The sequence below is a fragment of the Bactrocera dorsalis genome, chromosome 2, assembly GCF_023373825.1.
Source record: "Bactrocera dorsalis isolate Fly_Bdor chromosome 2, ASM2337382v1, whole genome shotgun sequence".
NCBI classification, from domain to species: Eukaryota; Metazoa; Arthropoda; class Insecta; order Diptera; family Tephritidae; genus Bactrocera; species Bactrocera dorsalis.
Window position 1 is genome coordinate 208,642 of NC_064304.1, and position 26,695 is coordinate 235,336.

Sequence of the window (26,695 nt, forward strand, 5' to 3'; positions counted from 1 at the left end):
GCGTATTTAGTTATTGATTTATCGCACTTTTAGTAGTTTTTAACAGTACCGTCATATGGGGAGTGAACGGGGTTTTCATCTGGGGTCCGATTACGCACATCTACGAACTACTAAGGAACCTGTATACCAAGTTTCATCAAGATTTCTCAATTTTTACTCAAATTACAGCTTGCACGGACGGATAGACAGACAGTCAACCGGATTTGAACTTTTCTCGTCATCCTCATCATTTATATATACAGTCTGTCAAGTAAGAGCGTGGGCGGGATAATCTATAAAACAAAATTATTTTATGAAACTTTCATATTTACTATATATACATTGTACACATTACAAACAATGATGCAATTTGGTCAATAATGTGTCCGGTCACCACCGGCGTCGATAATTGCCTGCCATCTCCGAAGCATGCTTTCTACTAATTTGACGACGTGTTCTGGTGGCAAGGATCTCCATTTCCGAATTTCGTAAGACAACTGCTTCAAAGTGTATGTGCGTCTTTCACGAAGCTTCTGTTTAATATGCATATGCCCACACATTTTCAATAGGGTTTGCATCGGGCGACTGCGACGGCCAATCCAATGTAAAGATGCCAGATTGAGTTTTCAAGCACTATGCCTGAATGTAACTAAGCTTTACAACCGTATGACCCTTAAACATTTGCATGAAGCAGTTCCAGAAATTAATTGGCTCCGCTACCTTAGCATCTTGCAATATCGCAATTTTCGCGACACTGAGCAGGTGGTGATTTATGCTTTAGATTATATGAATGATCTTGTTAGCCTCATACGTACAACTGAATTTACCACAGTATCTAATTATTTGCTTTGGTGATTTGTACGTCATCGCATTAACAACGTTGATGGTGGTTTCGAAAACACCAAACAAAACTTTTATCATTCCTTATTTGGCCGAGAAGAGAGCCTCCAACGTTGGAAGGTGTGCATACATCATATATGTATGCTAAAATTAATTTTCCTTAAATTTTTTTCATGAATTTTTCTCAGCGTTCTTGAGGTAGACGAATAACTATGCATATATTTAGATATAATAAGATATATATGTTTGTTTTGAAAACAAGCAGGTATCTCAACTTCATTAACACCATAAGTTTTAATTCAATTCAGTTTTCAATGATTTTTCAAGATAGAAACTTTGTAGAAAAAAAAGGTTTTTTGGTGACGGATTTTTTCATGTGACTATTTCTTTCAAATCTTTCAAACAGAAACGCTAACGATCATGATTCAATTATAAAAGGTTGTGTCGGCACGGAGCGTCCTTCCTCGTATGAAAAAGTATTTGTATTCATAATGTCAAAATCAGTTGTTTTTTATTTTTCTCATGCATTTTCTGTGTACATTTTGATTATTTTACTTTATTTACAATCCATTCGTGTTATCATTCGAAACATGCTTTTTCATTGGTTAAAATTTTTGAAGCATAAAAACATTAAACGGCTGATTTTGACATTATGGATCCAACTACTTTTGACAATTTTTTTTTTTTGGACTATGGACACAGCTTTCTATAATTGAATCATGCAATTACATACATATAGTATGTATACATACTATATATTTTTGAGTTATTACACATACATACATATATTTCAATGCTATCTTTTTAAAATTATGTCGCATTCCTGGATGTAATTTTAATATATCGAGAATTTATTTCTCTATCGACATAGACATTGCTAAATTTTTGGCTTTAGCGATAGAATCATTTATATCGCCAACCATATAGAATGCAATCTCAGGTAAGTCATCCATTTCACCATTTAGAATACTTTTAAAACCTTCTACTGTCTTTTCAATTGGAACCATTATTCCAGGATGACCAGTAAATACTTCTGCTACTTGAAAAGGTTGCGAAAGAAACCGCTGAATTTTTCGAGCTCGTGCTACTATTAATTTGTCATCTTCTGAAAGTTCGTCCATACCAAGGATGGCAATGATGTCCTATAACGCGAACAGATTTTATTTCAATTTTGAGTGCGAGAATTTTAAACTACCTGAAGTGATTTATAGGATTGAAGAGTCTTTTGTACTCCTCTAGCTACATTATAGTGTTCTTCGCCTACAATGGCTGGGTCCATTATGCGCGATGTCGAATCTAAAGGATCCACCGCTGGATATATGCCCAATTCGGCAGTAGCACGTGACAATACGGTGGTGGCATCTAAATGCGCAAAGGTGGCGGCAGGTGCTGGGTCAGTAAGATCGTCAGCTGGCACATAAACTGCTTGTACTGAAGTTATGGAACCATTCGTAGTGCTCGTAATACGCTCTTGCATTGAACCTAATCGAATAGAAAAATCATTTATATCGGTAAAACATAAGTTGTATTTACTTCTTACCCACCCATGTCTGTACCTAGAGTGGGCTGGTAGCCAACTGCAGACGGTATGCGTCCCAACAATGCTGAAACCTCAGCCCCCGCTTGAGTAAAACGAAATATATTGTCAATAAATAATAGAACATCCTGGCCATCAATATCACGGAAGTACTCGGCTATTGTTAGACCAGTTAATACAACGCGTGATCGTGCGCCAGGCGGCTCATTCATTTGACCATATACCAAAGCTACTTTGGAACTATCATCTTCTATTGAAATGACTTTAGATTCAATCATTTCCATGTATAGATCATTTCCTTCTCGAGTTCGTTCACCAGCTCCGACAAAGACGGAATAACCTCCATGTTTTTTAGCAACATTGTTGATTAGTTCCATTATAAGAACCGTTTTACCAACGCCGGCGCCCCCAAAGAGGCCAATTTTCCCTCCTTTTACATATGGTGCCAAGAGATCAATTACCTATATATTAGACATATTAGAAAATTGATAAGGGAATAATTTGCTTAACATAATTAAGTACCTTTATTCCAGTTTCAAGTAATGTGGGGTTCACATTCAATTCAATCATTTCCGGCGGTTCTGCATGTATGAAGGAATGATAATCCGATTTGATGGGACCACGTTCATCAATGGGATCTCCAACAACATTCAAAATCCGACCTAAACAGGACTTTCCTACTGGCACTCTGATTGGATATCCGGTATCTATAACTTTTTGTCCCCTACGTAGACCCTCTGTGCTATCCATTGCTACGGAACGTACAATACCATTACCAAGATGATGAAAAACCTAAGAAAGAACGTAAAGTACTTTTATTGTACTAAGGAACACTTTTAATACTTCTAGAACTAATTTCCCATTTGGATATTCTGGTACAACCATTGCATTCATAACATCTGGTATATTTTCTTCAAAAATCACATCTACTACGGGACCTATTATAGCAAAAATTTTTCCAATAGCCGCTTCCTTGGAATGCATTTTATTTTTATTATGTGTATCACTGGTTTTTTTATTGAGATTTTCCGATTCATCCTGAATAGCTCGATTATTTACTTCTTCTGCATCATCGCATGCCGTTTCTTTGCCTGGTGGCTCTTACAAAGAGAAAATTGTGTATATATACTATACATATAGTTATATAATATACGAATTTTACTTACTGGTTGTACACAATTTCCTTTTTACGACACCGTTGGTGGAAGCAAGCCTTAAGGGGTAACGAAAGTTTCTTGCTTGTGTTATTCGTAAATCTAAAAACTTGAAAGCTGTTATCTTTTTATTAAACATCTTAGAGACAAGAGATCACACTATCACAACTTACTATGCGATAAGTGCTGAAAGTACGGCAAAATACGATCCATATTCAAGTACCTTTTTTTTAATAAATAGATGAATTCTCAATATGCACATTCGTACAATACGTATACATACATATGTATGTGTATAACCGTTTTGTCAAACATTGCTACGTTAAAAATACACAGTTACTCATAGCAAAGTAAAAAATGTACTTTAAAATTATAAAATGTGTGATTAAAGTTATAATTCTCGAGTTTTTTCTCGCGGAAAATAATTATAATTGCATAGCCATCTTTATATAGTACATGTAGCTACATACATACAAGTATATTCATAGTAATATTACGCCAACTACCGTGGGATAAGCCTCCTCAATATGGCATATAAGGTTCTATCGAGCGTATTGTGTGAAAGATTAAAGCCCACCGTCAACAAACTGATTGGACCTTATCAGTGTGGCTTTAGATCTGGCAAATCAACAACCGATCAGATATTCACCATGCGCCAAATCTTGGAAAAGACCCGTGAAAGGAGAATCGACACACACCATTTCTTCGTCGATTTCAAAGCTGCTTTCGACAGCACGAAAAGGAGCTGCCTTTTTTAATGGATAATCCAAGTAGAGGTACTTTTTTGCTTGGCATTTCATTGTGGAAAGACTTACGCTTGAACAACGTTACAAATCGTTCAACTTTACTACGAAAATTCACGTTCACTTATGGGCAAGATAATCGAGCCTACTGAACGTACTATTCGCAATACCGAATAGATCACGTCCAGCACGCAGTGAAGAAAATATACAGCAGCCGTAGCTGAGAGAGTACACAAAGGCCGTGGAAAGTCGATTCGGCGCCGCTCGCAGCAACTCGGACTGATGTATGGAACGACTTGGCGCATTTTACGTCGAGATCTTAAATTAAAAGACAACACAACAAAATACAGCTTGTACAAGAACTGAAGCTGCTCGATCTTCCCAATCGATATCGAATGATTTATAGTATGGAGTTCTTTGAAAAAGTATAAACTAAGTAAAAAAGTTAAAAAAAAACCAAAATTTGGTATAGAGCCCCGCCCCTGATATGTTTAATTTTGTTATAATTATTATTATTATTTTATTGAAAAGGATAATACAATTATACCTCAACATTCTAAAATATTACAGCATTAGCGACTAAGGCCATCAGCTTTAAAGGTTTAATTTTAATACATACCATACATATGTATGTTACTTGTTAATACTAAAGCTAATAGTGCAACCGAATATTCCTTATTCTTCCAAATTGCGGGAATCAAAGCTGGGGAAATAAGGTGTAAAATGTCAACCAGAGGATCGGAATCTAAGCAATTTTATATATACATACATACATAAATATACTATATATAACTCATACACTGACCGACACATTCGGCATAAGCGTTAGAAAAACGGAATATCGAGCCGACGTTATCTATTTTTACCGATACCACATACTATTAACATGCCACATACTAAAAAATTGTTCCCTGGGTTTCATTAAGGTATTTCACATATTATCAACATATGATAGAGTAAAATCTTCCAGATGTTATAGGTTTGTTATATGGTACAAATATAGACTGTTATCATTAAAACACGCTCTCTCATTTTCATTGCGATAGCTCACAGGTTGGCTGATATTTGCGGTATAAAGACACCTGGAAGTTCGGAAATCGTTGTACCACATACTATTAATATGCTGTATACTAAAAAATTGTTCCCTGGGTTTCATTAAGATATCTCGCATATTATCAACTATCATATGGAGTAAAATCTCCCAGATGTTATCATTAAAATACGCTTTCTCATTTTCATTGAGATAGCTCACATTGGGTATATGGGAGCTAAGGGAAGTATTTATATGATTCAATTCATGACGCACAGAAATACCATTGTCTAGAATGAGTTTCTCTGAATTTCAATTATATATCTCACACATTGACGGATATTTTCTGTCATAAGTCAACTATATATATATTCGGTACTCAGGTGCTTGAATAGTTTTGGTTCAATTTGGACAATTTTTGGTCATAAAGCGACTTACTTCAAATACTTTCATTCTATACGTGCAAAGTTTTATCTTGTTATATTAATTGCATCTTGATTTGTATACTGGAAATAATCAAATGGAATTGAATTTGGTTGAATTTGGTCGATCAGGTCCGGTGATATGATTTCACCAGCTGTCTAATACCGTCTCATACATACATACATACAACCGTTGGTGATCAAAGTATGTATTATATGTATATACAGATAGCTCGTCACTCTGATCATTTCTATATATGTATGTACATTAGGGTGTTTTTTTTTAACTATTAATTTTTTTAATCTCGTCACAAAATTTCCTTGGAAATACCCTAAAAAAAATTCCCTGAAAATTTTAGAAAATTTTACTAACATTAAGAACTGGACCAAGGCATGTAAAAATTTCCCATTGAAAATACACTACAATCGTGATTTTTAATCTTTAAATTCCTACAGGTTAGAGGTATTTTATGGCATCGCTTTGCCTTTAGACACATTTTTCACACCGGCGAGGTAGCACGGGGCTCTAAACCCGATTTTTCCACGAATTTCGCATTTTTTGTATGCCATAAAATACCTCTGACCTGTAGGAATTGTATTTTCAATGGAAAATTTTTACATGCCTTGGTCCAGTTCTTAATGTTAATATTAAGGGCTAAAATTTTCAGGGAATTTTTTTAGGGTATTTTCAAGGAAATTTCGTGACGGGATTGAAAAAAATTAATAGCTAAAAAAAACCACCCTAATGTACATGTATTTCATATGGTCTCCGACATTTCCTTCTGGGTGGCAAACTTAATATACCCTGTTCAGGCTATAAAAGTGGATGAAAGCAAAGCGCACCGCCTATGGTATGTGATATAAAAACGTATAGCTCAAAATGAGGAAAGACTGCAATAGCTGTGTGCACGCATTGCTTTTACATCACATACCCGCCATTATTATACATAGTATGTGATGAGAATATTTTGACTTATAAGTCGGTGAGTCATAATTTATAAAAACGGTCTACATATACCTTTCCCAGCCCACACAAATTGAAATTATAACTTTTTGCGTCCAATTATGTACGGCTTATGTGGAAAATCATGTATACTTACATTCTTATAGACTGTTTTTTGCAAGTTTTATAGGGTAAGCCAATAGGTCAATTATCGTATGCACACTTTTCAGTTTGAAATTGAACATTGCTTATATTAATAATTAGGATTAAATAATATTAGAGATATTTATTGATACAAAAATCTTTAAGAAAAATGCACTCTCAATGAACATAAATGCGAAAGCTCAATACCCATTTTATAACTAATAATTTCATTAGAGATTCGGAAGAAATTTGGTTTTTATCACCACCACTTACTAAACGTTTTCTACCAGTGGCTGAATAATGATAGGCAACAAATGCTGCTGGACCGATAGGATAAGGTGCACAATAACGAATTAGATCATCTGTTAAATATAAATCTGACTCCAAACAGACAATGAATCCATCAATAATCCCAATGTCATCCCAAGTGTTTTCGACAGTCATGCACATGAACGTATTGTAGTTGGTTACCTTTAACCGAGCGCAATTATTAATTATACTTTCACCGATCGTCACAAAGAAATAGTTTCTATGGTCCTCTGGAAATTGAAAGACTGAATATATTTCCTTGGAATTAACCATTTCATCCCTATATTTAATTATCGCGTCTCCTGGATAATTGCTGATACATATCCGCTTAAGCTCTTGGTTTTGAACAATACTGCAACGAGAACTCAGCCGAAGACATTGTGTAATGGTAGTTAATTTCCAGATCAAGATAAATGAAATGAAAATAATTTTGAGCACAAACATCACGGAAATTATGTATGTATTGTATGATATTATCATATTTTTCACAGTTAAAGAAAAAGTCAGTTTTGTTAGATTTTACTTAGATTTTTTTTTAGACAGATCTTTAAAGTTTTTCGCCCAGTTTGATGCAGATGCTGCATTTAAGGGGTTAGGGGTAGTCAGAGGCACGAAAAAATGAGAGTTGTCAGTATTTTTTTTTGCTATTAAATCATGTTATTTTACAAAAGTAGTAATATGGCATTATTATAGGATGTGTTGACTTGAAGTCACGAAAATTTCAAAAAAAAAAATTATTTCCAAAGTTATAGCTGTTTGTGTTGACCCGGTTCCAAAAAAAGGTACTTGCGGTGACAAGCATAAGTCCTTGGAGATTCATCTAAAAACAAACGGACAAAAAAAATTAGTTTTACAAATAGATAATCTCGGGCCAGATCGAATGATTTTATTTTATTTTTTCAAAATTAACAAAATGGCGGCCTCAGCAATTTTTTTTTCTAAATTTTTGCGAAAAAATCAACAGTTAATTGGTCTTAAAAAATCGAAATTTCCGAGTTTATTATGTATTCTAAAAGCTGTATAAATATCATTAAAATCTACTGAACGGTTTTCGAGTTACAGTTGTCACCGGTTCAAAAAACATAGATTTGAGAAAAACGCGTTTAAAATTTGCCTTTTTGCTTAGAAGTGCTCGAGCTCTCGAATAACTCAAAAACTAATTATCGGATCAACGTGAAATTTTCAGGGAATATTTTTAAGATACTACACTTAACGAATTTGCAAAAAAATTAATGTTTTGAAAATTCTAACTGATGAAAATGTTCTCGGTTACTATATATTACAACTCGAATAGATCGTACTACCAAATAATGCAACTCTGTATAAGTGTCATCCTTCCATTTTGTATTCTATGTAAGCATAAGTCACTCGTGAAATAAAAGCCCAACTGTAAAGACGTATATAATCATTTTTCTTCATTGTGGTATATTTTTGGTGATCCTCGATTTAACCTCCAACACTGACTACCTATAATCCCTTAAAACAAAGTATTGAAGTTTGAAACCAAGGAACGTTGCACGCTAATACTTCATGATCTACTACCGTGCATGCATAAGAAAATTCTAAATAAAACTAAATATTATCCAAAAACAATGGTTTTGGCTGAAATCATGAGTTGTAGAAGGATGTGTGGAGCGTGCTTCCTCTTGCGAAAAAGTGTTTGTGCCCGTAATGTCAAAATCAGATGCTTTTAGTTTTTCTCATTGAATTTTCTGTTTACATTTTGATGATTTTGTGTTATTCGTTGTGATACACTTAAAATACCGAAGTTCAAGAAGTTCAAAATGCCGATACATGAAAATACCGATAAAATTTAAATATGCAGCTAAATCAAAATAACGAAGCACAAAAAAAGAGTTCTACTGACTAAAGGTTATGTTCATAAATACATGAACATGACAATTTATTTCTTAAGATAGAATTATATATAGCAAATTATATTTGTGACACAAGTACATTAATACATAAATATACACATGTAAACAATAAATGAAATAAAAAGAAAATACAGTCCACTAAATGTCAAGTGCAATGGCAAGCAACAAAATTGTAATATGAAACTTGCTCATAAAAATGTGAAAATCATTGCCTATTAAATAAATCTCATAAATTAGTATATATGTATGTACATAAAACTAAAACAAATATACATACTCCAAATACTAATGCACACGAGCAGCAACTGATAACAGAATATCTATGGTGTTTACGTATGTGTATAAATGCATTAAGTCACACAGTGATAAACAGTTGTAAAATATCAATGCGTTGGTATCTGAAGTATTCAATAAAAATATAATACTTATTTACACATATACAATATATATATATTGTTAAGAGATTAGAATTAAGAAAGTTATCGAGGAAAGAAATTTTAATAAAAAAGATCGGCGACAAACGTGAACTCTCACAGTACGGTGTTTTTCTGTACAGGTTATGATCCTGAGCGTGCTCGTGGCCGGAGTACAAAGGATTACACATTGGATTATAACTATTAGTTAATGAGATATAGCATTTTTGTGAAGCAACTTGTGTTAGTTAAAAAAAATGGATCATAAAGCATTTGTGTGTCAAAAAAGCATTGCTTTTTTGGGGAAAATACTGTTGAATTTGGGCTCAGGGAAATCCACCGTTGAGTTGCAAAGTAAACAACTAATTCTGAGAAGTGTTTAAGTACTCTCTAATCGTAATAAAGGATCTCTCTCTGCATCAGGAATTTCCGCAGAAATGATTTCATCAATTTGATCTGGTGGAACCACTATCCACCATCTAAAGAAGAACATCGTAACTGTTGTTTGAAAAGTCGTGCTGTGACAACGTGACGATCGCTTGCTGATTGACCCCGATCCATAATTCCACACGTATGTCATCGCATCCTGGAAGTACTCGTTCATGTGCCTTGGCGTTGATGGCAAAAAGAACACCGACCGATATTAGCGGGACCTCTTCATGGCTTCGTAACAAATTTCAATCTGTAATTGATCACTTCGTTTGAAACACACCTAAAGTTGTCACTGAATAATTTTCAAACATTTTTTTTAAATAGCCGGAATAAAAGAGCAAACGACCGAAATTGAACGATTCAAATAATTTACAAATCAAATATTGAAAAACAAAAGAAAAAAGAATTGTATGAAAAAAGTAATTTTGGGAAATTTCCAATTTTTCGACTTTTTCTTATAAAAGTTTTGTTTTTATTTCTGAACCTTTCCAGATCCACAGCGAACAACTTCTGAAAATTTCATGAAGATTGGTTTCGTCGTTCTCGAGCCTTAGTGTTACTAACAAACATTCATTTTTACTTACATATGTATATACAAAATAAAACGTTTGTATGGGAAAAAGAAAAGAACTGTTTTTAGGTGTTTTCCGGCAACTTTCGTAATTTTTTTTTACATAAGGACCTTCTCCTAATAATAACAAATACAACCAGCCATTCACGCGTGATCCGTGACAACGGAAAACGGGTTTCATTTATATATATGTATATATTGATTCGTATTGAGTTACGACTCAAAAAAAACGCTTTTTCATTGGTAGAAATAAAAAAAAAAAAAATTGAACTATACACAGGCAACAAGATTATTTATAATAAACAAATTTGATATATTATTTCATCATAGCAAATGCATTCATACATAAGTACATTTGAATGAAAATGTAAAAAAGATATGCGATTAATTTATCCATTTAAAAAATAAATACATGTTCCTTACTACAGATTCATATGCTGCGGCAACTGTTTTTACTACAGATTCACAAAATTTTGTTAATTCGATTTATATTTATTTTTACTTTTTGATCCTTGTTATTTTGTCATTTCTTAAAGTATCTTTTATAAATTATAAATAAAGTCAGCAACCATTATAATTTATATATCGAGTATATATTTATGAACACTTGCCTTTTAAAAGTTTATTTGTTAGTCAAATATTAGAAAAACAATTTTTGTTTTTTCTATTACATACAATATTGTTGATACTATGAAATAAACAGGCATTCTACACATAACAGCATCTGTGTTACTTACAACCATTGGTTCTTTATCTAAGCTATATTGTAAAGCAACGAATTCTGACGGATTCATTTGTTTTCCAGTACATAATTTCAGTAGGTCATCTACCATTTGCATATTTTGATTTATACAAACCATTAAATTTCCAGCAATTGTAATTTGTTCTGTTGTTTCATTTTTAGTTGTACAGTTTAATTGGTCTGGTGTGATAAACTTAGCTTTAACGCACATGATCAGCGGGCTAAAATAGTGCGAAATTAAATAACCGTTGTCACTGTTACCGATTAGTTGAAATATCGCGTATAATGCTCCTATTTCCATTACTTCATCGTGGTATTTAGCGTATATTTCTCCAGGATAGGCGCCAATGCAAATACGTTTCAATTCCAATGTTTTAAGTACATTGCAGCGACTTGATACGTAGTATATTTCCCCGTAAACACTTATTTTAGCTATTGCACTAAATTGAACAATTACAAATAAAAATTTTAAGCAATCCATAAGTATACATGTTCGCTGATATGTTATAAATATTTATTATTTATTTAATTTTTTTAATTTGAAATCCCAAAAAGCGAAAGTGTCTTGTGTAAGAAAAATACAATTCGTGTTTAAAGTATTTTAAAAAACCATGATTCAATCTTTCTAATATATAAAATTTCCATGTAAAAATTTTAATTACCTACTACTCCGAAACGGCTTTACGAATTTTTACCAAGAATCGGCTACTATCTATTTTCCATACACCTAAGCGATAACCAACCCTTAACATTTTTTTTTTAATTTTTGGGCGAAAGTTTTTGTTTTTATTTTTTTATAATAAGACACACTGAGTGCCTTTACCTTCGAATGTTGTTGGTTAATGTTACTGGCCCATTATCATTTCAAGATACAAGTATACGTAAAGTGAATGGGCAACATACATAATCCAACATCTGCAGTACAACACTGTAGAAATGGCAGCGATTGTTACTCGCAATGTCCCACTAATGAATTAAGAACAAAGAACCATTTATGCCCGCACTTTGCTCGCAGTTTCAGCAGGATAAGGTGGGTTCACTAATTCTTGCTGAAATACCATCAAATAATGGCATCGCATTGGGCGTTGCATCATCTAGCATTGCGGCAACTTTATTGGATGGAGACAGAAAGCTCATTCAGTATTTAAGCTGCCACTAAATATTCAATATAACCCTGACGCAGTGTATAACATTAAAAAACAATCGTCCATGGCCACCGTGCTGAAACAGTGTAAAATTATCATCTGGGATGAATGTACTATGGCACACAAACATTCAACTGAGGCGTTGAACAGGGCATTGAAAGATATTGAAAACAACGACAAACTATTTGGCGGCACTCTGTTGGTGCTTTCAGGTGATTTCAGACAAACACTTCTCGCCATTCCACGTTTAACATACGCTGATGAGGTCAACGCTTGTTTAAAATCATCTCCATTGTGGTGTAATGTTGAAAAAGTACAGCTGAAAGTAAATATGCGCGTTGAAATGCTTCAAGATTCATCCGCTGAAACATTCTCAAAACAACTCTTAGATATCGGCAATGGAAAAGTTGCTAAAGATGAAACTAGATACGTAAAATTACCGAACTATTTCTGCAAAATCGCTGATTCGCAAGATATTCTCATTGAACAAATATTTCCCGATGTACATACACAGTACATAAATCATGAGTGGCTTGCAGAAAGAGCTATTTTAGCAGCAAAAAATGCAGACGTTGACAATTTAAATTTGAAGATACAACAGTTGTTGCCAGGGAACTTGGTATCATACAAATCTATTAATACAGTTTGCGATGTCAGCGAAGTTGTCAATTTTCCCACAGAATTTTTGAACTCACTGGATTTGTCAGGCATGCCACCGCATAATTTAATATTGAAGGTTGGATCTCCAATTATCTTGCTTCGTAATTTAAGCCCGGCACGGATTTGCAACGGTGCGCGATTAGTCATTCGAAAATTGATGAAAAGCGTTATCGAAGCCAGCATTTTAAATGGCAAGTTCAAAGGTGAAAACATATTAATATCATGGATTCCTATCATAGTAACTGAGTTCCTTCTTGTGAGCATGTTTATTCCAAATTATCATATTCATGTTTCATTTTCATAAAAGTTGAACTATTGAGTTCAGTCTTTGGTCGTCGAGGGAGGATTCTATTTCTCAATTACCTACTCAGTCCTAAGTAACAACTGTTGGCAAGACTTAATCTGCGTTGGATTTCGAGGCTGACTTTGTTGTTGTTGTTAAAACTGGTTACAAGATACACGAAATTATCTACGACTTTGAAGTTATGACTGTTAACAGTGACGTGGGAGCCAAATCGCGAGTGCGACGACTGTTTGTTTGATGACAGGAGATATTTCGTCTTGCCTTCGTTCACTACTAGACCCATTTGCTTCGCTTTCTCATCCACCCGGGAGAAAGTAGTACTAATGGCTCGGATGTTGAGATCAATGATGTCAAAATCATCGGCGTACATCATCAGCTGTACACTCTTACATACAAAATATTGCACCTGCTTGATTAAGCTCTGTAGTTGGAATTATTTTCTCCACACAGTCGTATTAGTTTTGCGAGGATACCAAATTCAGGCATCGCGGCTTAAGTGCAGCACCTTTTCGTGCAGCTTTAAAATCGACGAAGAGGTGGTATGTGTCGATCCTATTTTCACGGGTCTTTTCCAAGATTTGGCGCAAGGTGAATATCTGGTGAGTTGTTGATTTTAGAGGCCTAAAGCCATACTGATAAGTCCAATCACTTTGTTGACGGTGGGATTTATTTTTTCACACAATACGCTCAATCGAACCTCACATGCGATGTTGAGGAAGCTTATCCCACGGTAGGTGGTGCAGATTTTGGGGTCACCCTTTTTGCGGTTTGGGGAGATAACACTTAAATTCCAATCGTCGGGCAAGCTGTCGTCCGACCATATTCTACACAAAAAAGCTGATGCATGTTCCTTATCAGTTCTTCGCCGCCGTGTTTGAATAGCTCGGCCGGTAATCCATCCACCGCTTTGTTGTTCTTCAGACGGATAATTGCTGCCGGACTACTGCAGTGTATTTCAAACAATCAGGGCTTTAACTTCATTTCGCATATCGGCCAAACAAGCCAGGGCAGCAGTGGAGAGTATCGCAAAAACCAAGCGACTTCACTTCTACTGGCTGGCAGGCAGTCACCTAACCAAACGTGACCAACATTGAAAAACACATGCATTGTTTATATACCGATTTGGACAGAAGCCTGGTAAGGAAAATGGAAGCAAAACTACAAAATTCATGTGTAGACCGGTAGATCGGCAATATAAACAATTTTTACTGGCACTCGGTAGAAGGGAATGTAGGACGATGATTGGAATAATCACAGGCCACCCTGCACAATGAAGCATCTATGTGTACTTTTCCTGTATTTATAAAGTTAAGCTTTAAGCATCTGGGACCTCCTTTGTTAATGAGGCTTCTCCTCATTGACTTCATAACGGAACTCCATTTAGTATCACAAAGAAGAAAATCTGGTATATGAGTGGCTCATTAGTCTACCAAACTAACCTAAATAACAATATATTAAATCTTTTATATTGTATAAAACTATCAACACTATACTTTACTATATTACTATCAAATGTGTTCCTCTATAAATATAATACCTTCTAACTTATTACACTTATTTTATATAATTTTACAATGGCATATTCAGATCGTCTTTTCTCATTTTCTTATTCATCTTTTGCTAACGACTCAAAAGAACTGTATTGGTGGTAAATACGAAATTTTTAAACAGAAGTTTATTTTACATAGTATTAGTAATCTAACTCATGGAATTTCATTTACATTTTGAAAAACACAAATTTGCGACTCTTAAGTGCACTCGGAGCACTGAAATAATTAAAATGTTTTAACTTTCCACTTCATTTTGATAACGGAGCGGCCGTTCGTTTAAAAATAAGTTTGGTGGCTTTTTACTTCTTAAAAAAATCAGTTTTATTTCAAATGCCAAACAATTCGTTTGTCACTTCTCACAGCGTATTTTTATAAACCAGAGTCAATGCATTACTGTCTTTTGATTTGTTATTAGGATAATAATCTCAAAATATCAATTTTTTACAAAAACTCAAAAAGTTTGATTTTTTTTTTTTTAATAATTTCTCTGACTTTTTGAACAAAATCGCACGATTTGCCTTTTCGGTTCCGAACAACCACCATCTGAAAGTTTGAGACCATCACTGTCCGCCAAGTAAAAGCTACAACTGAGTACGCACAATTATCCAGATAAAAATAGATGTAATATAAATTTAATCCCGCATATAAGCCTAATTCTGAGAAACAGACAAACTGCTTTAGGGAACCTGAAAAAACCTGAATATCGGTCTGAAAATTAGGAGTTGGACCGATAAGATTGTCACCTATGAACGCTACTTAGTTCTGAACTATGCATTTCACTTTCTCCACCCAGTGAATGGAATTGTAGTGCACTCTGAGATCTGCTGGGTGTCCGGTCACGAAAACGTCCAGACGAAATATCACTGCCTCTGCGAGAACTTTTTAATGAAATACTTTCTTGAGAAAAAGAACAATGGCAAATAATAACCTTAAAAGCAGAACGAAAATCTTTAGAAAAAAGTGCATATATCATTGGGTTGATCGCGGAGTTACAGTAACCAAGCCAAAAAAGTATTGAGAAAAGTATACGATCTATGCAATCTTGACAAAAGGCTCGGATAATATAAATTGTAAAAAATGGGAGCCAGCAGAAAATGAAGAGACCAACAATGATAGCAAGAGTTTTTGTGGCCTTAGTTTCAGTTCGAAAACGTTTAACTTGTATTTTGAAATTTCTTCGTCCAATTTTTTTGCTTCGATATGGTTGATGTTGCTGCATAAATGACATTGCATGTTGGTGGGCTATATCGCTGGTATTTGATTGGCGACGCTCATTGTCTACTTGCAAATAACAAATTTTACTTTGCTGGGGAAAGAGTTCCGACTCGATCGTCTCGCTACCGCTTACTGAATTGTAGTGCACCGCATAAAGGGTGCTGCCACTGTTGAAAATACGGTGTTCACCAGAGCCAGTCGACTCACCACCGCGAAATTCATTAATAGTTTCAGTGGAAGCAGATGAAACGGATATCTTAATTTTGTCGGGGTTATGAGACCGTCGGGTGGTATATTTTGAAAGGCGTTCTGGGGATGGAGTGCCCAATGTGGTGGTGGTGCTTTGGGTGCTGCCACTACTATAGGTTGAGTCGTGCTGATTTGTACCGCGTCCACGATGAATTCGTAATGTTAAGCGTTTTTCTTCGAAACGTGAACCAATACTTTTCGATCCTATTGGAAGTTCAAAAAGGATTAAACAAAATAATAAAAATAATTTATTAATATAGATCTATGTTCATTTATATAAAAACATTGTTTGAATGTAAAACAAGAATTTATTTATATATAAAAGTGATGGATCTTTATTTTCATAAATTTCAATATAAAATAACCATGCCTACTGGTCTAAAAATGGTAGTAAAATTAATAATTTTGGATGACACTTTGTATTAAACTTTTTTATCAACTAGTCTATTTGTTAATAAATGTAAATCACATTAATCAGAGTTAGGCACAAGAGTCATCTTGCGTGGATTAGAATATTCTGGAGCAATTGTACGAGGGCTGCTATATATATTTCTGGCCTAATAATGAAAATAGGAATATTTATTAGCGAAAATGGTTTTATTGTTTTTAAAAATATTCTCCATCAAGATTTATACACTTTTGCATGCGCTCAAACCAATTTTCGAAGCACTTTTTCCACTCCGATTGAGACACCTCCAAAACATGGTTTTTGAATGCTTCAACAGCATCTTCTGGCGACGAAAATAGTTGACCACGCATTATTTTCATGATGTGTGGAAATAAAAATAAGTCATTGGGTGCCAAGTCAGGGCTGTACGGCGGATGACCCATCAATTCGACGTTTTGGCCGGTCAAAAAGGCGATGGTCTGAGCCGATGTATGAGAGCTCGCATTGTCATGATTCCTCATGATTCGTCTTCTCTTGTTCGTTTTTCGAATTTCTCCAAAGACTTCAGGCAAACAAATGGTGGTGTACATCCTACGTTGCTCAAGCGGAACAGTCGCCACATGACCAGCTTTGCCGAAGAAACAGGCGACCATTTGCTTCGAAGTGCTTCTTCCACGAACAACTTTCGTTGGATTTGGCTCGTCTTGGAAGACCCACACGGTCGATTGCTGTTTTGTTTCGGGCTCATACGCATAGATCCATTATTCGTCACCTGTGACAATCTTATAAACGTCTTTTGAAGCACCGCGATCGTATTTTTTCAGCATTTCTTTACGCCAATCCACACGAGCCTTTTTTTGAGCGATTGTCAAATTGTGCGGGATCCAACGAGAACAAACCTTTTTTACGGCCAGGTGTTCATGCAATATCGAATGTATGCTGGTGGGAGAAATGCATAGGCATGCCTCTATCTGAAGGTATGTTACATGACGGTCTTGCATTATCAGTTCACGTACGGCATCGATGTTTTCTGGCACAACGACCTTCACGGAATTCGTCTTTGAGCGAGCGTCGGCCACAATTGAATTCGTTGTACCAGTTTTTCACAGTGATATAGGATGGTGCTTCATAGCCATACAAAGATTTTAGTTCATCGATGCACTCTTGTCGTGATAATCCACGTCGAAAGTTGTGAAAAATGATCGCACGAAAATGTTCACGAGTTAATTCCATTTTTTGGCCGAGATGAATTTTTTAATTCCCTGTAAATAAAACAATTTACGGTTGACAAAACGTTCTGAGTGATGTTATGCTAAAAAATGTCAAACTTTCCAATGGAAATGTCAGATTGCACCTGGCAACACTTAGTGTTGCCTAGGCCAGAAATATATATAGCAGCCCTCGTATTCTGGTGTCTTCTTCAAATCGTGTTCTTTTTAATGTTTCTACGATATAAATCGACATATGTATATATGAATGTCTAATTGTTGAATGCAGAAAGTAAAATATCTACTGGTGAGATGAACCAATAGAACATTGATTTATTTTCGGTTTAGTGCGGAATGTTGACCACCAAAGCAGTACTACTAGTTTCTTTAATCGAAAATTGTCGTTGATGTAGCCATTTAGAGAGTTTCACACACACTAAAAATCAGAAATAGTAAATAATGCATATGTACACATTTAGAATGTATATTGTACGAGTATCCTTTATTTTAATATTTTATTGTCATTTGTTGGTTGCGTTAACTATGGTTTAAGTTTAAGTTTCATTTAGAAAACTCATGAAGTTTTTCTTGGTAGTATTCACATACAATAGTGATTATACTATATACATATATACGTCTTATTCTATAAATGTAGAGTTTATTTTTACACACATATGTATATATATGCATATATGTTTCAATATAAAAGCATTTATGCGTACTTAACAATTATTTTTATATAGCCTTATACTTGTACGAAAATTTGTGGTTTAGTTTAGTATCTTAAAACGTGCCGTACCGAGATAAAAATTAATGTCACTGAATATACATATTATCATATTTTTGCATATGCTTTGCACATTTATATCCTCGTTTACGATCAAATTTAGACTTGTATAATCATCAATATGGTGAAGTATGGTGAAAAATTAATGGATCAATGTCACTAAATACTCGTATATATCATAGCCTAATACGTAAGTATTATGCAATATATTGTGATTTAAAACAAGGTAGTGATTGCATATTATCTGTATATATTGTATCTATTTACTTACATTTTCTGCATATTATGTTCTTTGCTTTTATATGTATGTACAATAATTTGTAAAGTACAAATATACCATAATATACGTATACCAATCGTAAGTATTAATGATATGCTATATAACATTTAAGTATGTATGTAAATAAGATTAGGAAACTAATTGAAGAAAAAATAAATAATTAAGCTTTTACATTCTTAATCTTCTTATATTACTTATCGTACAGATACGGATGAATGTTTTTTATGTATCATTTATATATATCTATATATAATATGTATATAATGGATTAAAATTTGTATACAATAGAACTGTTTTGAGATCTACTATTATAAGTGTTGTCCAAAAGGAGTAAATTCACGTGTGAAATCAAGGCAATATTGTGTATTGGTAACGGATGTAATGACCAATAAGAGCTAATATTCCCCATACCGCTAAGCCAGAGCAGAGCACAGCACTTCATTTTTACTATTGCTACTATAGTTTTTTACATAACAAAACTCCGAGCAGAGCAGAGCATATACATACATACATACTTTTACATTGTTCTGCTATGGCTCCCTTCAAAGTGAGAGTGGTAGCTATAACATAACAATAATTCTAGAAATTTTGATGCAACAGTTAATGAAAACCCTGCTTTTTAGTCTCTATAAATACAATACAGAGACAATATTCAAATATCTTGAACAGGGTTTGAAGTAAAAAAGAAATAATTGAGGAAATCAATTTTTTCAAATGCTTCCGGTCTCTCACTTCCATTATCTAGCAAGAAACTAATTAGAATATAATATTATATATGTACATACGTGTACGATATATTGTCTACAATTAATTTTGGATTAGCCAAAATTTATTCCACCATCCTCATCATCTGAGCAACCTGAAATCGTTTTATGGAATGTAGCCGGTGCCATTAGCGCGCGTGCAGCAATCATTTGGAAATTCTCAGATGCTCGGAATCCGCTACGAGTGCACACACAACGGCAAAGTATGCGTTTAAAAGCGATGCGGAACTCATTAGAGAAGAGGGCGTATATGAGGGGATTGACCGCTGAATTACAGTAGCCAAGCCAAAAAAGTATTGAAAAAATTGTAGGTTCAATGCACTCTTCACAAAACGCCCGTACTAAATATATAGTAAAAAAAGGTAACCAGCAAAAAATAAATCCGCCTACGATAATGGCGAGAGTTTTTGCTGCTTTTGTTTCCATGTGAAAGCGTTTTACTTGAAATTTGGCACTGCGCTTACCTCCACGCCTTTTCCCTGGTGAATTGATCACGCTGCTAATATCACCATCAATAGCTGCCAATATGTCCCGCCTACTGCCGGTCAAACTTTCACTTGTATTGGCAACGTATGCGTCCTTCTTGAAAGAAGTCTCTGCCATTTTGCAGCCGCCGGTCTTGAAAGAAGACATTCGGCCGTGCGTAAACGTTAATTTACTATCCGTGTTTCCTATAAGGGAAGTAGAATAAGGGGGGTCAGAGTTAACAAACTCTGAACGCAAATTTATAACATTCTCAGATGAAGGGAACGACACTTTAATAGATATTTTTTCATGGCGCTGCCGGTGTATACGCATTGAAGTGGTGCGCCTTGGAGTATGTGTTATAGAGCTTTCATCGTCTCCGTTACTATTCACACTAAGTGTAGAAGACACAGAATGCATGGAGAGAGGAGCACGCTGTGGGGTCCCGCCTGGCCTACCGCGATGCATGCGTAATATCATCTGACTTTGATTAGCTTGACTGCTGCTGGCATCGCGAGGACTACCTGAAAGTAAATGGTTGAAGTTTGGAACCAGAATTGCATTTAGCTTTTGGGAATCTCATGCTAAAATAGGTGGATATGATTTATTATGTTTATTTCTCAATTAAATTTGTATTCAATTTGCTCATAGGACAAATGGAGACCACTTAGATGTTGAGAAATAAAACTTATTATATATGAACTATTTCTATATGCATTTATCGCTAACATTTATCGAAGTTGTAATAAAACATTTTTACAAGGAGTGATATTTTGTTGGAGTCGTAAGAATTAGGTAAAATCAAAATGTTGATAAGTTAAACATATTTTTTGCCTACATTTTACATGCATTTAGAATACCATATATACAAAGGATACATTTGGATTTTCTTAACTTTTTAATGGATTTTATTCATTATAACAATTAAGATACCTCACTTCAACAATCTCACATGTTGCAGTTTTCAAAGTTGAAAAATTAGAACCAAGTTTTATATAAAGAGCCTGAGTCTGAGGATATTAATTTTTTTGACATAAATTGAAGGAACAATTATTTTAATTTGATTTAGATTAATAATACGCATATTTTCAATAGTAGATATATGTATGTATATTTCAATTTGAAATTAAATTGTATTTAACAAAGCCCTGCATTTACAATATATTTAAGTAGATATACAGATAAATCCAACCTTGTTTATTAGATCCATATATTTTTTAAATAACTTTATATACATACACATATACGGAACACGTGGATTATTTGGTGAGTCTTTGTAATATGATATAGTATATAGAATCCAAAGCTCTAAGTCTACGTCAGTGCATACAAATCTATTCATTAACTTTCAAAACTAAGCCCTCCTCACACTATACGCAAAAAAGCAAAAGAAGTATGTATTTCTATTCAGAGCCGTAGAAAACATTATGTTCTTAGATGCAGACATAAATATTGTATTGCTCAGGCGTGGCTCAATGAGGAAATGTTTTATCAATTATTCACCTTATAACTTGTGATAACTATAAACCGTTTTTCCGCTGAAAATTTTTAATTTTTCTAAAAAATGTGTCTTTACTTTCATACAGACAGTTTACGTGACTATGTTCCGTGCCACAAGAACAACGTCGTTGTATGCAGAGTTACCATATATACTAATGAAGACTTGCCCTTTCCCTCAATACTTTTGTCTTAAACATGGTCCGAAAAATGTAAAGTCTTAAAGCTTTCTAGCCAACACTTGCACTTCTATCAAATCTCGTTTATATTTATTAACGATAATGGTGTTTAAATTAACTTGTTCTCCTTCAACCATGTTAATATAACAATTTTAAAACAATGTAACAGTTTGGAGGAAATGTATCCACGCTTATGTTAGAAAATTGATTCTTTAAGCAATCGGCGTAGTTTCCAAACATTTCCAAACCAATTGAATATTCCACACTTCTCATTCTAACCGAATTGAAGCCGTGCAACTTGTTTTTATACATTTGCCTTTCTAATTGCTATAATAATATTTACTGATTAAACTTAGCACAGGTGCGCTTGCTACTGTGATGGGTTTGTCCGGAAAGTAATAGGACTGATTTTCTTCCGTCGCAACTGTACTTTGGAGCGTGCGCGCACCGACGCAATTTGGTAGAGAGCGTTCCTAGCTAACGAACGAGCGCCTAGTAAGTTGTCTCCGAGCGCCTGGAGAGTTAGGACAAACATTTTCGAGCTACATACGTGTTTCTGTGAGTGGTGTAAGTCGAAAATGCAGCGTTCGTTAGAGCAGAGGCACGCGATTAAGTTCTGTAACTCTGAAACTCTGTAAATCTGCGACAGAGACGTTTGATAAGATCAAGCTGGCTTACGTGGAAGTCCTCAAGAGACTCACACGATTGGTCAATCGGGTCCGACAAGACATTGCAGCCGATTGGAAGTTGCACCACGACAACGGCTCATACCGCCTTTTTTGTGAACAGCTACCTAACCAAGGCCTAACCAAAAATTATAAAGATTGATTCAATAAATTTTTAAAACTTTCCAGACAAACTCTGTATAACTTAATTAAGTGCTTTGTTATGACATTTTATAGGTTTTACGTTAAAGGTGATTTGTAGGCGTGGCAGTGATCCGATTACGTCCATCTAAGAACTCGTAAGTTTTTTATACTAAGAAACCCGCATACCAAGTTTCATTGAGATGTCTCAATGTTAAGATGATCTGCTAAGAATGTGTGGTAATAACAAAAATAGAGAAAATCGAGGCAATGCTACCTTATTATTATAGATCAAATAATGCCCTCTTAACTTTAAACTATTTATCTTGGTAAAAATGTGGGATATATGAAAAATATATTAAAAAAATAAGTGCTTAAAATTATGTGGTTTAGTGCTGAATATGAATGAATTTGGTCCAGACGTGGCCCAAATCACGTATTGCTCAATATCCTAATATAATCAGTTCTAATTTAAATAGATATATACATATATAATGATTAAATTTAGCCTCTTCGATTGATTATACATTTTGCTTCGGATACGCATTACTATTAACTGGCTATAAATTCTAATTATGTATGTTTACTTGTGACTAATGCATGCGGGAGAACAAATTTCCATGCAATTATATTAAAATAACCAACACTGATATATTCGGCAGAAAGTCAGTTAGAAACGAAAATTATTATTTGTGAATTGCCTTTTATATTTTAGGATTTGAGAACAAAAACAAATTTTAATCATCAAAAATAGCTTTATTGTTTTTCAAAATATTCTCCATTACGCATCAACCGCCCCTTCAGGTGTTGTTACAAACTCAATGAAGATTTCAGTGTTTTCTTGAGTGAGAATTTATTCATTCAAATTTTTATTTTGTATTCTCATTACTTACATATGTATGTATGTATGTACATACTATTTTAGGAAACTATATTAAATAACTAAATATATATGTATGTATATGTATATGTTTGTAGGTATTGCAACATATTGTTTATGCTGCATGATATGGGGTTGTTTTCAAGTGTTCAATTCAATACATGTGTGTGTGTTTATTGTTATCTTATCTGTAAATTTATGACTTGTGTCTCCATACATTTTTATTTTACTGGATGTGCATTGCATGTAAATGCATGTGTTTGTTTATGTGCATATGTATGTATGTTTGAAAATAGATGATTATTTTTAATAGTATTTCGGCTTTGCTGATACTAAATAAGTAAGAATGTTAAATAGTATTTAAGCTGCCAGCTTCGACCAATAGAAGAGGAATTGTGTTCCATCAAGACAACACAAGACCATATCGCACATCGATTGTGACCCGCAAAAAGCTTTAGAACCTTGATTGAGAGGTTCTCATACATTCACCTTATAGTTTTTTCTTGCCGCTAAGTCATTACTAGCTGTTCCTGTTTACGGCTTATTACGGATTAGTAGTTCATGAGATATGGTTTTTGGTCCATAAGTGGGCAACGCCACGCCCATTTTCAATTTAAAAAAAAACCTGGGTTCAGCTTCCTTCTGCCATTTCTTCCGTAAAATTTAGTGTTTCTGACGTTTTTTGTTAGTCGGTTAATGCACTTTTAATGATTTTCAACATAACCTTTGTATGGGAGGTGAGCGTGGTTATTACCCGATTTCTTCCATTTTTGAACTGTATATGGAAATGACTGAAGGAAACGACTCTATAGAGTTTGGTTGACATAGCTATAGTAGTTTCCGAGATATGTACAAAAAACTTAGTAGGGAGCGGGGTCACGCCCACTTTTCCAAAAAATTATGTCCAAATATGCCCCTCCCTAATGCGATCATTTATGCTAAATTTCACTTTAATATCTTTATTTATGGCTTAGTTATGACACTTTATAGGTTTTCGGTTTTCGCCATTTTGTGGGCGTGGCAGTGAGCCGATTTTGCCCATCTTCGAACTTAACTTTCTTATGGAGCGCCAAAAAATACGTGTACCAAGTTTCATCATGATATCTCAATTTTTACTAAAGTTACAGCTTGTACGGACAGATGGACGGATTTCAACTCTACTCGTCACCCTGATCACTTTGGTATATTGTATATAACCCTATATCTGACTCTTTTAGTTTTAGGACTTACAAACAACCGTTATTTATTCTCTCTCTTAAACTCTCCTTAGCAACTTTGTTGCGAGAGTATAAAAAGTGTGTATGTAAATATTACCTAAAATTCATAGTGTTTAAAGAGTAATGATTTTTTGGATAACAATTTTGGTAAATTATCCAGTTAGGAACGTTCGGAAATAATTAAAACAAGTAAGGAGTTGGGGTGTAACTGATCATTGTATACTCTTGCAAGGTAAAGTGAAATATGGGATTTTCGTAAATATTTTAATAAAAAAAAGGAATTATTGCATTCATTATTTACAATCACAGAAAAGGAGATACACAATTATTACAAGTACAAGTATGGGGCATTGCACCGATTTTACGCATTTTTGGCATAAGAGCATGCTATATTTACAACAAATTCCTATACGTTCGGTAAAAACCAGCCAAATGCACTGGAGTCCACGTATTTGGTTTGGAGGTCCTGAAAAGTTATAGTCTGATTTCGAAAATGTGTGGGCTTAAAATTAAACTTAAAGGTGTGTAATGAGAATGGTTGGGTAACTTCACATACCAAATTTGGTTGAAATTAGTCGGGTAATTCCTGAGATATAGGATTTCACCTAAATTAGGTTATATGCACATTTTCGCAGCGTATAAAGAAGTGCTAAAAATACTTTTTCTCAGAAACATTAAACTATTTATGAGTGGGGATATGCCTTCTTTAAAAAAAATTTTGTCAACAGGTGTCCCTTATAACTACGATTTACTGCATAAATATAGTCATGCATCTTAATTTAATACTTCATTATGTCTTTTTATAAATTTTTAAAAGTGGCATTTGTGGGGTGGCTGCAAATATATTTTGACGCGGAAAAAGGAAATTTGAACATCTGCTATGGTTTGTTTGATTCGCTATTATTCAACACTTGGCGAATCGAAGACTGCTCTATTAAAATTGAATTTTACCAAGAACAGCATGAATTTAAATGTTAATATATACATATGTATGTACATTCCACAACAATGCAAAGCATTTACAAAGAAAATCTACAAATGTTGTAAATAAATTGATTTATTTTAAAAGTACTTACCCTTTGTAGTCTTGAAGCCCTGTTTTATTGCTCGTGTAGTTCTCACTGCTGCTTTGTATATGCGCCAATAAAAAAAGAGCATCACAAACATCGGGATGTAGAATGATCCCAATGCCGAGTATAATACATAACCGCGATCATTTGTCAATTCACACTTTGGGGAACAAAATGACTTTTCATAGAAGAATTTTGATCTCTCAATATATTCTCCACTCTCTAAAGATTCTTGCGCTGGATCTTGGTAATTAAAACCCTCGGTATCTGACATTAATATGTCAGGTGTTGCATCTAATGACATGTGCGTTCGATTGTGTGGGAATCGTAACTGCTGCATTTGCTTTAATTGCACACTACGCTGAACAGATACAACAGTTGTAGTATGGAAACGGGTGTAATTTTCTCGTGTGTACACTGACTGTATTATCGACTGATAGAAAGAAGTTATATTAAAAGTATTATTTATATGTAGATATGTATACATATATGTATGTAAATAAATATACTTAGACATAAATAAAAAAATATTCGCATAGCCAATATGACAAATTAGTATGGTTTATCAAGAGCTATGACCGAAAGTTTTATAAAATTTATTCTTTAAACAGTAGTTCGGGTGTAACCGAATATTTCATATTCTTAAGGTGGGTAAGATTTGAGAGGTATATTAGGTTCATGGCAAATTTTCACCCGATTTTATCCATTTTAGGCACAAAGATGCACTCTTATTGGAAAACACGCGGTATAAAGTAAACTGGAATTTCGAAAAAGAAATTATTGATCCGATTAAACCCACGTTTCACATACATACATACTATTATTAGAAAAGGATTCTCTCCGAATTTCTATAATATATGCTACAGAATGAACGATATTTTCGACAAAAAGTTCG

General features: G+C 34.3%; 2 protein-coding genes across 13 annotated transcripts in view; both read right to left on the reverse strand.

The window, feature by feature from the left end:
- LOC105233267 (glutamate receptor ionotropic, kainate 2) overlaps nt 1–26,695 on the reverse strand; it is a 144,586-nt gene that overhangs the window by 88,262 nt on the left and 29,629 nt on the right. For all 11 annotated transcript variants that reach the window (XM_049448670.1, XM_049448661.1, XM_049448662.1 and 8 more), the window contains one exon: nt 25,807–26,233. In XM_049448670.1, the coding sequence (XP_049304627.1) occupies nt 25,807–26,233 (427 nt within the window). The remainder of the gene's footprint in view (nt 1–25,806; nt 26,234–26,695) is intronic.
- On the reverse strand, nt 1,090–25,942 carry LOC105233254 (ATP synthase subunit beta, mitochondrial). 2 transcript variants are annotated; one of them, XM_049448677.1, is made up of 7 exons: nt 25,807–25,942; nt 3,523–3,696; nt 3,200–3,456; nt 2,879–3,148; nt 2,364–2,817; nt 2,015–2,301; nt 1,090–1,961 (listed from the first exon to the last, which is right to left on the reverse strand). In XM_049448677.1, the coding sequence occupies exons 2-7, from the start codon at nt 3,647–3,649 to the stop codon at nt 1,671–1,673; spliced, it is 1,686 nt and encodes a 561-aa protein (XP_049304634.1). In that variant the 5' UTR covers nt 3,650–3,696; nt 25,807–25,942; the 3' UTR covers nt 1,090–1,670. The 2 variants fall into 2 exon arrangements, with proteins under 2 accessions (XP_049304634.1, XP_011213585.1); XM_011215283.4 differs by lacking the exon at nt 25,807–25,942 and having other exon boundaries at nt 3,523–3,627; nt 3,684–6,946.

Coding starts and splice junctions, on each gene's coding strand:
- LOC105233254 (XM_011215283.4), bottom strand. CDS start 3,723: ATGGATCGTATTTTGCCGTACTTTCAGCACTTATCGCATA. Junction 3,628..3,683: donor CTTTCAGCACTTATCGCATA/GTAAGTTGTGAT, acceptor AAAAGATAACAG/CTTTCAAGTTTTTAGATTTA. Junction 3,457..3,522: donor AAGGAAATTGTGTACAACCA/GTAAGTAAAATT, acceptor TCTCTTTGTAAG/AGCCACCAGGCAAAGAAACG.